We start from the raw sequence: 11268 nt of genomic DNA, 5'->3' as shown, positions 1-11268 counted from the left end.
AACGCGTCTCGAATCACATGGGCAACGGGCCATAGTTTCCTCTTTCACTTGGCATCGCCGACTTAGCTTGCCTGGTATCGTCAAAGGCGCAATTGAAGGGAATTCGCTTGTGGAAGGCTTCAGCGCCTGTTTCGAATCAGACAATACTTGTTCGAGCACTTGAAAGAGTTCTCTTTGTTTCGTTTGTTTTCATTTTCTTTTTACGCGTCACGTTTTTTGTAATTTTGACTCAGATTTGAATTCTCCGCTCTATTTGACGCCCCACTATCGCGTCCTACGCCTCGGTACGGCGTGGCTAAGAAGAGAGTTGCAAGAGTGGTGCTCTGCTCTAGAGAATGTATGAACGGACAAAAGCGAGAAAAAAGACAGTCAGTCTTGCTATATATACTGGCAAGTACTCGGCTGTATATTCAGTGCACTCTACGCATCTCATCCGATCATAACCATTCATCATTCAATACCGATCCCAATCCGGTGATATCATTAATAGTAAATATATCGAGTTCTCACGATGAAGTGGTTAGTTGTGGTTTCGCTCCTGGCACTCCTTGGTGCTTCGTACGCGGAAATTGAGCAGCGTACGGCCAGACAATCGGTCGAGGAATCTCCGGAAACCCTATCTTCCTCCCTGAACAAGGACTGCAACAAATCCTACAGTGCAACGTGCTTGAAACTGGACGTGGTATCTTTCGTGGACAAGTTATCAGAGACCAAGGACCTTGGAATACTTCCAGGGGTCTCTCTGGTCAAAGAGACTAATTCCAAGGATGTTCCGGCCTCGGAGGTCGTCGCAAATCTTGCAAGGGACTTTCCGAATGACGTCGACAAGAGACTTGACGCGTTTCTAGTTCACAAGGTCGGAAGCTACCTAAACAGTCATGCGATCTCGATCAAACTATTCGACCCCAGGACCTTCGAAGCTGCTCGCAGTTTTAATGAAGAGGCTCTTAGTCAGCTGGGCTTCGGCGGAAATCAGAACGTCGAAACAGGTATGAGTCGCAAACACAGTCATGTTCATGAATCGCCTTCCACTGTTCGCAACTGATTTCAACGGTATCATTTTTCTATTGCAGGTCGTAAAAAGGACAAGGGTGGCATGGGCGGCCTGATGGCCGGTCTTCTCATGATGAAGGGAACCCTTGGTGCGGTTGGATTCGGCGCTCTGGCTCTGCTCGCTGGTAAGGCCTTGATGACGGGTCTCATGGCACTTATGCTGTCAGCAATCGTTGGTCTCAAGTCACTTGCTGGCGGTGGCGAGAAGAAGACGACATACGAAATCGTTAGCAAGCCCGTATATTCGTCAGCACATACTCACAGCTCTGAGGAACACCATGGCCATGGTTACGGACACTCCGGATACGGACGTTCTCTCGATACCGTTCATGACTCCCTGCAGGACGCCGTGTTGAAGTACGGAAATGTCAGGGATCGCCGATCGATTCAGAACTAATTGCGAAAAGAATGCTCAATGACCAAAAATAGTTTAAGATACCCCGTTATTTATGTATAATTGTAGTGTTATTTATTACAGAGGACTCTCTGCCTACGGTAATAATAATTGTTGTATAGATTTGTGATCGTTATCACCATGTTATAAATACATATAAATAGTTTTGTTACGATAATTCATTTTTGTACACTACTTTACTAATAAAATCCTCATGTATTCTTTCTTATTTGGCGAACTTACGAGAATACTCTCACGGAAACAACTACAATGCGGTATTATGGGCTGATGACATGCTAGCCTGCGATTGTGCGCGAATCGTTCTTGGCGAATGATGTTTAATAATATATTAACCATAGCGGCACCGTTGTACGCAATGTTTTTGCAAGGTCATATAATTTAGTAACCGCCAACGCTAACTGCGCACGAAACCGTTGCCCGTTTGTACGAAGTACGGCTCACTTAGAGGAAGCAAATGACAATCGTGACAATAACGAGGGAAAAAATCAAGGAGGATGCCCGAATGACATAAATCCCATTGTATATAAATGGTCATGAAATACGTAAAGATCGCTAGTGACACCGTGACATTGAAGCAGCTCCAGTCGCCCGCAAGTCACCGGAAAACAACATGAAAATTCTCTTCCTTACCGCGTGTCTTTTCTTCATTGACGGTGTTGTGTTTGGCCGAATTACGGGAAACGAAATACAATCGTTGGATTATGAGCCAGATATTGAACCCTATGATTCACCGGTACCCACGGAAAGACCGATATTCAAATACCAGAAGAACGGCATCAAGCTGGACCTGAAAATCGTTCCGTTTCGCAATCATACCGATCGAGAAGACGATTTTCCCAGCTTTCCCGCCAAAGATATCGGTATCTGCGTTTTGGACCTATCTTTGAATTGTGTTCAGCAGAGGTTTCATAACTTCTTGGAGCAAATTCGACGTCTGAAGGAGATCACGTTGCTTGGGAATTGGGTAAAACTTGTTCGAACTAAGGAGGTTGCGGAAGAAATTGGGGAGAGCAGATCGTTCGATCTCAACCATGAGATGAGTGACGTTATTAGCCGGGATATCGATTCTTTTTTTGATGTCTTTGCCTTACGGATCAATCTACCGAGCATCCAGGGAAATAAGAAGAAAAACCAGATTGATGTGATGTTCGATGAGACTGGTTTGGTCGAAGGTACGTAAACTACAGCTGACACATATAGTACATACTAGTCATGAAGGGAACTAATTAGGTTTTAGTAAATGAAAAATCGCGTAAGGATGATTAAAGACGTGTATAACTTATTGTACGATTACTTTTTTGAAATGTGACGTGCTGGGTGTTGTACGCTACTCAAATATCCAAAAATATTATTGACTTCACGCGACCAGGTCGAGGAAAAGCTGGCAAAGGGGGTAAGGGTGGCGGTGGTAAATGCAAGAAGATGATGATGATGATGCTGATGATGATGAAGATGAAAATGATGGGTATGAATTCTTCAATTACATTATCAATCTTCAATTTGAACCAAAGTATAACAATTCATATCGTACAGGGATGATGGGTATGACGGCAATGAAAAGTATGATGATGGCTGGAATGTCATTGATGATTTCAAAATGGATGCTAATTCAGAAGCTGATGGACTTGAAAAAGGGCGGTGCTGGTGGGGGCAGCGGTGGTGGTCCATGGCAGGGTGGAGGAGGGGGAGGTGGAGGTGGTAAGCTTACTAAAAAAACGAAAATTTAATGTCACGTTGTTTTCACTTCCCGCAAGTGTCATGTCACATGATCAGACAATAATTCACTGCCAGCGGAAACCCGGTTTGTCATCTTCGTGAAACTAATTAGGTTCGACGAAATTCAAGATAATCCTAACGCACATTATGTGCATATGTAAAATATGAATAACTGTGAAGCGATTTGAGTCCTTCGGCAAAGTCACATAATTAAATCTTTGTTAACCCAGTGACCTACTGTCCCTCGATATTCAGTTACCAAGCTATATAATTAGTTTTTTATCGGCACAACTGACCGCCGTCCCTTGACATTGTCAATGCTCACCGCATTCTCTTACCTCAGCGATGGCTGTATATAAATACTGTCCTCGAACTGCCTTTCACGGCTTCAAGAACAACCACCTTACCGACATTCGATGAAACAGGTCTCTTTAATTCATTGTTTACTTTCTCCCAGGAGGCAGCGCCCCGCTAAAGGAGATCGTTCTACTAACAAAATCCGCGGGTGGCAGCGGCGGCGGCGCAGCTCCGATGGACAGTTATGGTGCCCCTCCGCCGTCGAGTGGCTATGGAGCACCAGCTGGAGGCTGGGATAGTGGGGGTAGCGGTGGATCAGGAGGATGGGGTCGTAGTCTCGACGCCTATCCATCTACCTCAAATTCCGATTCGCAAATAGAGCTTCCAGGAGTCACTAAAGCGAGTGGCGTACCTGCAGCTACGGTCGATAAGCCAGATTCTGATAACACGAATCACCAGAAGACGCAAAGAACCGACGTGCAAGGTCCCGTGTATCAAATCGTCAGTCCCATCTACAGGCCCGACGTTGGTAACGGTTCAGCAGAGGTGACATTGGAAAGTCAGTCGACGTCTCGCAAAACGGAAAAAAATAAAACCATAACGGATCCATTGCAACAGAGCAAATTTATTACCATGCGGTCGAGCTACCGCGTTGCTCCCATCAAGAACACCCGCAATGCCTTGCTCGAGGACAGCGTTTCGAATCCTGTGTACGCTGATGAGTGGAAGAAATTTGAACTTGCTAAACGATGGACGGCTAATCAGCAATATCCCGTGGGAACGGGTCAAGTGGAACGTCCCGGTCAAGATTCGTTCGACATCAACTACGAGTACCCACGGAATCATCAGGCTTACGGAAGGCTCATGAAGGATGGAAATATTGTACCCTACGGCTTCTGATATAACCAGTTTTCAATGGTTGCAATTCATTATGTGTTCATGTGTCACCTATTTATTTACATGATTATTCACTTATTTTTTCATTTATTTATGTGCTCATATTATTTATCTTTGTGGAATATATCGTCTTAGTATGTGATACACACACTAAAACCTATAATATTATAGCCTACTATGTTTCCGAAATTCTGTTTTTTGTAAGGTACGCTGTAAGCAGAAAGAATGTTTACAATATTTTTTTGATTAATCGCATAAGCTGTGTGAACGTCATTCTCCGTTTTCAGAATATTCATTCTTTCGGGTCGTATAAATTCGAATGCACGGATTAATTAAAGAGGACAAAAATTCTATTACTAAAAGTCTCATAATTTCTGTTTACGAATTTGGAGGGAGACTTCATTGAAATTTTCAAAATTGTTACTTGTACCGGTTGTTATCTATCAGAAGAAATATTCCGTTAACACAAGAGAAGAAAAAGAAAACTTATTATTATTAAGGATATAGGGTTCTAACGAGAAAGAAAATTATTTAGGCATGAAATCGATGGATGTAACCCTGATCAAATTTTGTTTTAATTCTATTTAGAGTGAAATTCCTTCTTTTTCAGTCAACTATGTATATTTTCCTTTCTTATGTTAAATAAATAAATGACTCAGAGGTGTATATATATTTGTTAAGATGAAATTGGAAACATCCATTATTTTCAAGAGCATCGTTCACGTGATTGAAATACGGATGATTATATATAAGCGTTATTTTCAATTTTAATCGACAATTTTTTGTGACTAGTCTTTCTTTAACGTAATAACAGTTTCATTTCCCTTTTTTTTTTACCCAGCCTATACCTTCTCTTGTTATTATTGAAAGAGGTGCTGGAGTTCTTTGGTAGAGAAGCAAGCTGACTTTTTGGTGACAATTTTGTCAGACCGTTGTACCACGTTTTCATTACATAAATTTGATCGTCGTAGATGTTTTTTTCTCTCTATAATTACACATATACTTATTAAAATTGTTATGTTCTTATTAATGATTTCAGACAAAATGTGACTAGTCTTTGTTTAAGAAAGAATATCGATTGTAAAATTAGATATGTGTAAAAAGTTTGAAAATGTGGAACACGAGGTATGAAATATATGTTAACGCTTCCGCGTGTTCTCGCAGAAATGGAAACCGGCGAAACTTGTTCGTCAACGCACACTACTTGTATTTAATTACTTTTCTCATTTTTATTCTAATAGCAGGCCGGCTGTTTGAACTGTTACATACTGGAACTCGTATAAAAAAAATCCTTTCACCACTTTTTAGGTTATGATATCATATGTAATGGAACAAAGTTTCGATCTTCTGCGATGAGGGTGTATGCGTAAGGAATTTTTCGCATCGGTGAGCAGAATCTTTTTCGAAAGGTTCCTTATGCATACATTTTCATCTCAGGAGGTTAAAACAATTTTTCAATACATTTAATACCATAACCTAAAAATTCGTGAAAGGATTTTTTATACGACTTTTTTGAATCATGTAAGAATTAAATAATCGATTTTTGTTCGAAATTTCACCAAAGCCATCTCTAGAGGGCGTATTTTAGTATACACTGAGAAAAATTTCATTTGTCATAGCAACTGGAAAAATTCAGTAAAACAGGTATCGTTTAAAAAACGGTTTGAATATTGTTGGGATTACGAACAACGAGGTACGCGTAACCATTTTGCGCTATTGTCGATCCTTTTTTGGTAATTGCAATGCAAAATCAGTTTCTTCGGTTTACTGTACTTTTTTAATTAAGTAAGGCTTTACGTCACTTTATTATTGCACAAGAATTAAAATTTCGCAACAGTTACAAGAAAATATAGTAACAGTGATCGTAATGAGAAAGAATTATAGTAACAGATACTAGACTTTTTGGTAACATTTGAAGGAATTTTATTGACCTTTGTAGCGAACAGGATAGAGTGATATTTTTGGGTGTGAAGGTCAATGTAGAAAAAACTTTTATTTATAAAAACCAAAACGTTTCGGCCGGGCATGGCCAGCCATCCTCAGTTGTGTTCTTATCTTCTATCGCGCGTCAAGATGTTATTTGAAAGCGTCCCGGTGGAGAAGTGATTCACTTCTCAACATTTTTTTTTCTTCTTAATTATGCCAATAAAAAAAATTGCAAATGGGAAAATGGTTCCGAAAAATCTGAAAAACTTTTCAAAAATCCCGTGTTACATATAAAAATGTTTCAACAATCATCCATAGTAAAATGACTTTCGCTTCTAATTTTTTTAACGTTTTTTTTTTGGAAAAAGCCTGACAACAGTAAGAAGAAAAAATTGACCCATTCCGGGTCGAAGCTTAAAATTTGTGATATTTGACGCAGTATCTTCCAGAATTTTTTCAAATTTTTAATTTTGGTCCGTCGATAAAATCGTTTCTCAAAATTGTAGGAAATTCAAATTGAGTCGAAAAAAAATACAGAGTACCTTTCAAAGTGAGAACAATCATAGAAAAGATCACGCGCCAAATTTGAGAGATCAAGGATAAAACCCAGGTTGAATTGGCGTGGAATGCCCCATATGATTTCAATACTTATTAACTGTTTGTGTAATATGACATTTCTTACAGTCTATCATTTGTACTTCAATTCACCTTATTCATCCCAGACATCATAATTTCTGATTTTGTCTGTGATTTTTCAAATTATTTTTCATGTTGTTTCTTTTTAGCTATAAAACATTTTTATGGTTGATTTCGTGTTTTCTAAACTAAGTACTCTTTTCAAATTATGAATTATTTAGTCTTCGAACATCTTACCATTTGATGTCTGGATTTTGAATGACTAAATTATTCACAATTAGAAAGTGATTGGTTAAATAAAATTTGCAAAAAATCAGACGGATATTTTAGAGCTAATGGGGAGCAATACAAAAAAATCATAGCTTGAATGAAACGTAATAGCGTCTGATACTCCGTTGACTAAATTTCAACATTTTCATTTTTTTTCTAACCTCACCTGTTATTATAAAAAATTTTTTAAAAATTACTAATTCCACTTTTTCATTATAAGAATTAATACTTTCTAGTCTTTATACCAAATTTTCTTATCTGTTCATTTCATTTCCAATTTTCTAGAAACTTCTTCGCGTGATTCACATAATGACGGAATGATAGTTTTCGAACAGAGATGGAAATAACCAAGATCGATAATCCGATCCAATCAGGATAAAATGTCAGACACGAAGTCGGCGAATGATTGGCAACATTTCTTGAAAAAAACTTCATCTCCATCTACTTTTTAATTATAGATGAATAGATGGATGGGTGAATGTGGATAAAATAAATGAAAAATTTTCATCTCTTTAACTTAATTTAAGGGTATTCTCTGTGCCTATACACATGCAGAAATTGATTCCGCGACAGCTAATTATTCTCCATTTCCAAAGTAACCGGCTGGAGAGAAAAATTAGCTGTGGCAGAATCGATTTCCGAACGTTTACACAGCTGTCACTCAACGTGACATAACCCACAGTAAATAATGAAATGCAAACAAGCTGTAAAAATTGGTCGAATTGTTAACATGAATGGCCCGTCATACCTCGATTGAACACAAACTGTAAAATTCTGTAGCATAATTGCACGATATTATCCATACCAATGAGCTATGCAAATTGCCATCTGTAAAAAATACCTTCACAATAAGCTTTCTCGGTTAAACAAATTGCCCTATCAGTCATCAGGTCAAAATTGTAAGACATTATTCACGTTGATCGTGTCTGAAAACATGTTAAAAATGAATTCTTTTAGTCTCCAAATTCTATCAGTTTCCAAATTGATTTGACCTCACGAAGTGATATCGACTGCAACCACAGCACAGCCATCAAATCGATGCGCGAGTAAAATAAATCAATAAAATATTATCCAGCCAATGGGTAAGCGAAGAACAGATATTCAGTCTATCAGCTAAGAATGACCGAAAAAAATCATTGGATATTTTTTATCGATTAATCGACCGACTCGATTATTTTACTTCACAATCGTTTTTTATTTTTTAGTCGCACGAACAACGCAATACAATATCAATTTATGTGATCAATTATCAGTTATTACATCATTGTCTTACTCAATAATTGTAAGATACCTATTCGATACAATAAGTGAAAGATAAATGAATATTTTCACCTAATATTGAAAAATATTTTTAATGAAACTATGAATTATCAAAAATCTTTTCCGCTATTCAGATTAAATACTGAAATTGACGAAATTTTGCTTTCATATGCACCGTTAAAAAAAAAAAAGAAAAGAAACGGGATAGTCCATTAATCGATTAATTTTTAAATTAGCAGACGTCGCATTCACCAGATAAAACACGATAATGCGGTAAAATTGACCTTTTGGCGCGAAAAAAATTTTAACACTGGAAATACAACAATAATTAAAAGACGCTGTTGTTCATCAGTCCCGCGTATAAAATTGGAACATTTACCACGCGATCTCTCGGTTCTTGCCTGAACTTTCTGAAACACAGTGAGAGCTCTCGGTATGACGTTAGGCAGAGACGTTGGTGGCGACGGACTGAACCCGGTTCGGAAATCAGTAACAAGTGACGGTACATTACCGAACAATCCAAAATAAAGCGAACGAGAAAATATATCCCGATGAAATATATTCGCCTGTTCTACCCGCCTGTTTACTCAGAAAATTAAACTATAATTATTCGGTGTAATGGAAAACTCGTTGATTATAAATAGATTACTTTCCGTGCTAAATTGTATTTGCATTCAACAAATGTTGCCGATTCTATTTTCAGAAACCTTTTCTGCACCCTTATATTACTCAACTTAGTAAACTTAACAAGACTTCTCGTTTTTTCAACCGCACGAACAAAGTGTGCGAATGAAGTTTGGAAATGATAGGGATTTAGAGACTTCTTTCTTTAGAGAGATACTTTGAAGACCTTAGAGAGAGAAATACAGGAATACATGTTAAACACCAGAGTACGAATAATAAGATGAGTAAGGCTTATAAAGTTTGACAATATGATTATGTGGGTATGACCCTGTTTCGGAAGGGCTTGGAACTTATTGTGAGAATTCAATTCGATCTTGCGATAGCTGATACACGGGACGCCTAATACGTGTTAGGAAATCCCCAATATCGAAGTGAAACCTTTTGCTTCACTAAAAGGCGCGCAAAAACTGATCGCTACGTGATGTAAAGCAAGAGAAAAGAAAAGATATTCCGGTTCCCCACATACATGTTAAGAAGCGTTCAACATGCGAAGACCACTATTACTATTCACAAAATAGAAAGGAGTATCGGACGGCTGAAGTTTGAATTTAACAGAGTGGCTACGAGAAGATTACTGGTATTATCCCAGTCCGATCCTCGACTAGGCTGATTCGTATTTATAATTGAAAACCGGTCCGCTCACCGCGGAAAATGCAAAAGGCATTGCTGAGTGCACGGGCTTGTGCACCAAAATTTCTGTTTAAAATCTTTACGACTGCACGTGACCTCAAGTAATTTGTTCACTATGGTGACGCTCGTTAACCTGGAAAATGACCGACGAATTAACGTGCGCATAATGCGTACGCACAGCAAAACGGTCGTATGAAATACTCAACATCTTTGTAGGAACGTCTGCACTGTTTCACGTGTGGTGATTTCGACCCAAAAATACAAGTCTTATTTCACTCGATTGTATCAATTGTCCATTTTCATGTATCGGAAATGATAAATATATGTTATACGAAAATAAGAACTGACCGTTAACATAAATTTCAATATCATTGAATCTGCCATAATTTCAATTCACATGAAATGAATAAATTATGCTTATAACAAATTCATATCACAATACACCTTATCTCTGACAATGAATGTCAACACGATGTTTTGAACCGGAAGAACTACAATTTTTATTTGAAGTACGGAGCAAAGGAAATTTTTTCAGAAATTTCGATAAAAGTAATAGCACACCTTCTTTTAAAAATTCAAAAATATCTTATCATACTTTTCCTAACGTTTTCCCTCTTTCATTATTGGTACAAGGCAATAAAAATAACCAATGGCTCCAAATTATATCATGCATACTTTTATCTCTAAATAGTAATCATACTACTTCAAAACAGGTCAATCTTGATTTGCAGCTTCAATTTCTCAGAAAATGGTACATATTTAGGAAGCATTCAAAATCTTTGTTTCCTGTGTCTCCATTTATTTACCGTCACTTCTCACTCGGCTCAATAGGCAGTTAAAACGGTCACGCATATCATTTTTAGTCTAAAATCTCCAATTCGACACGATATCTAAACACAAGCGACTATGCAAGATAGAAAGTTCTAAAACTAAGTGCATATTCATATTAATCGCGTCACTCTTGCCGCATCCCGTTAGTCTTTATATTAAGTAGCCGAAAAAAAATTTCTCGCATAATATAAACGGAAACACGTCTTTCAGATTTTGAGATTATCGTCGAATAATGCAGCAGGCACTTCCACGTGTGGCCGAAGAATACACACGTGGCTCTTTCGTGATCCGTCTATACCGGTAGTCAAAATCTGTGGAAGGAAATTACTTAACACGTAGCTGTCCGCAACCTTGACCGCGTCACAAGAAAGTTAAACACTATCTGGTCCTCAGACCAGTCGCACTCTTTGACCCGGATAACCGTGCCTCGTAGCTGACATAAAGTTCGATTAATTGTAACGATTTTATACGAGCACTCGTTAGACGAGCAGTGGATGGTGCCGATATCTATATAGCGAGCCTATGTCTGGTCACCCGCAGATCGCGATTACGTTTTTATGTTCGATCACAGTCGGAGACAGTCACAGCCTTGTGATTCCACCGTTAGCTAACCCAGTGATCGAGAGGCGCGCGATGCAGATTCCCCGGTAAGA

The 11268-nt window shown here is 38.4% G+C and overlaps 2 protein-coding genes across 2 annotated transcripts; both read left to right on the top strand.

The window, feature by feature from the left end:
• The first annotated feature begins 420 nt into the window (after positions 1 to 420).
• LOC124183068 lies at positions 421 to 1625 on the top strand. Its single transcript, XM_046571071.1, has 2 exons — positions 421 to 989; positions 1074 to 1625. The coding sequence occupies exons 1-2, from the start codon at positions 512 to 514 to the stop codon at positions 1448 to 1450; spliced, it is 855 nt and encodes a 284-aa protein (XP_046427027.1). The 5' UTR covers positions 421 to 511; the 3' UTR covers positions 1451 to 1625.
• A 355-nt stretch (positions 1626 to 1980) lies between these two features.
• Positions 1981 to 5036, top strand: LOC124183059. The gene is made up of 4 exons (XM_046571058.1): positions 1981 to 2640; positions 2838 to 2933; positions 3002 to 3166; positions 3642 to 5036. The coding sequence occupies exons 1-4, from the start codon at positions 2079 to 2081 to the stop codon at positions 4379 to 4381; spliced, it is 1563 nt and encodes a 520-aa protein (XP_046427014.1). The 5' UTR covers positions 1981 to 2078; the 3' UTR covers positions 4382 to 5036.
• Positions 5037 to 11268: the final 6232 nt, after the last annotated feature.

Source organism: Neodiprion fabricii, chromosome 1 (assembly GCF_021155785.1).
Source record: "Neodiprion fabricii isolate iyNeoFabr1 chromosome 1, iyNeoFabr1.1, whole genome shotgun sequence".
NCBI lineage: Eukaryota > Metazoa > Arthropoda > Insecta > Hymenoptera > Diprionidae > Neodiprion > Neodiprion fabricii.
Note: the sequence above shows the minus strand (reverse complement) of the source record. Positions and strands in the feature narration are given on the sequence as shown.

Coding starts and splice junctions, on each gene's coding strand:
- LOC124183068 (XM_046571071.1), top strand. CDS start 512: ATGAAGTGGTTAGTTGTGGTTTCGCTCCTGGCACTCCTTGGTGCTTCG. Junction 990..1,073: donor AAATCAGAACGTCGAAACAG/GTATGAGTCGCA, acceptor TTTCTATTGCAG/GTCGTAAAAAGGACAAGGGT.
- LOC124183059 (XM_046571058.1), top strand. CDS start 2,079: ATGAAAATTCTCTTCCTTACCGCGTGTCTTTTCTTCATTGACGGTGTT. Junction 2,641..2,837: donor TGAGACTGGTTTGGTCGAAG/GTACGTAAACTA, acceptor TCACGCGACCAG/GTCGAGGAAAAGCTGGCAAA. Junction 3,167..3,641: donor AGGAGGGGGAGGTGGAGGTG/GTAAGCTTACTA, acceptor ACTTTCTCCCAG/GAGGCAGCGCCCCGCTAAAG.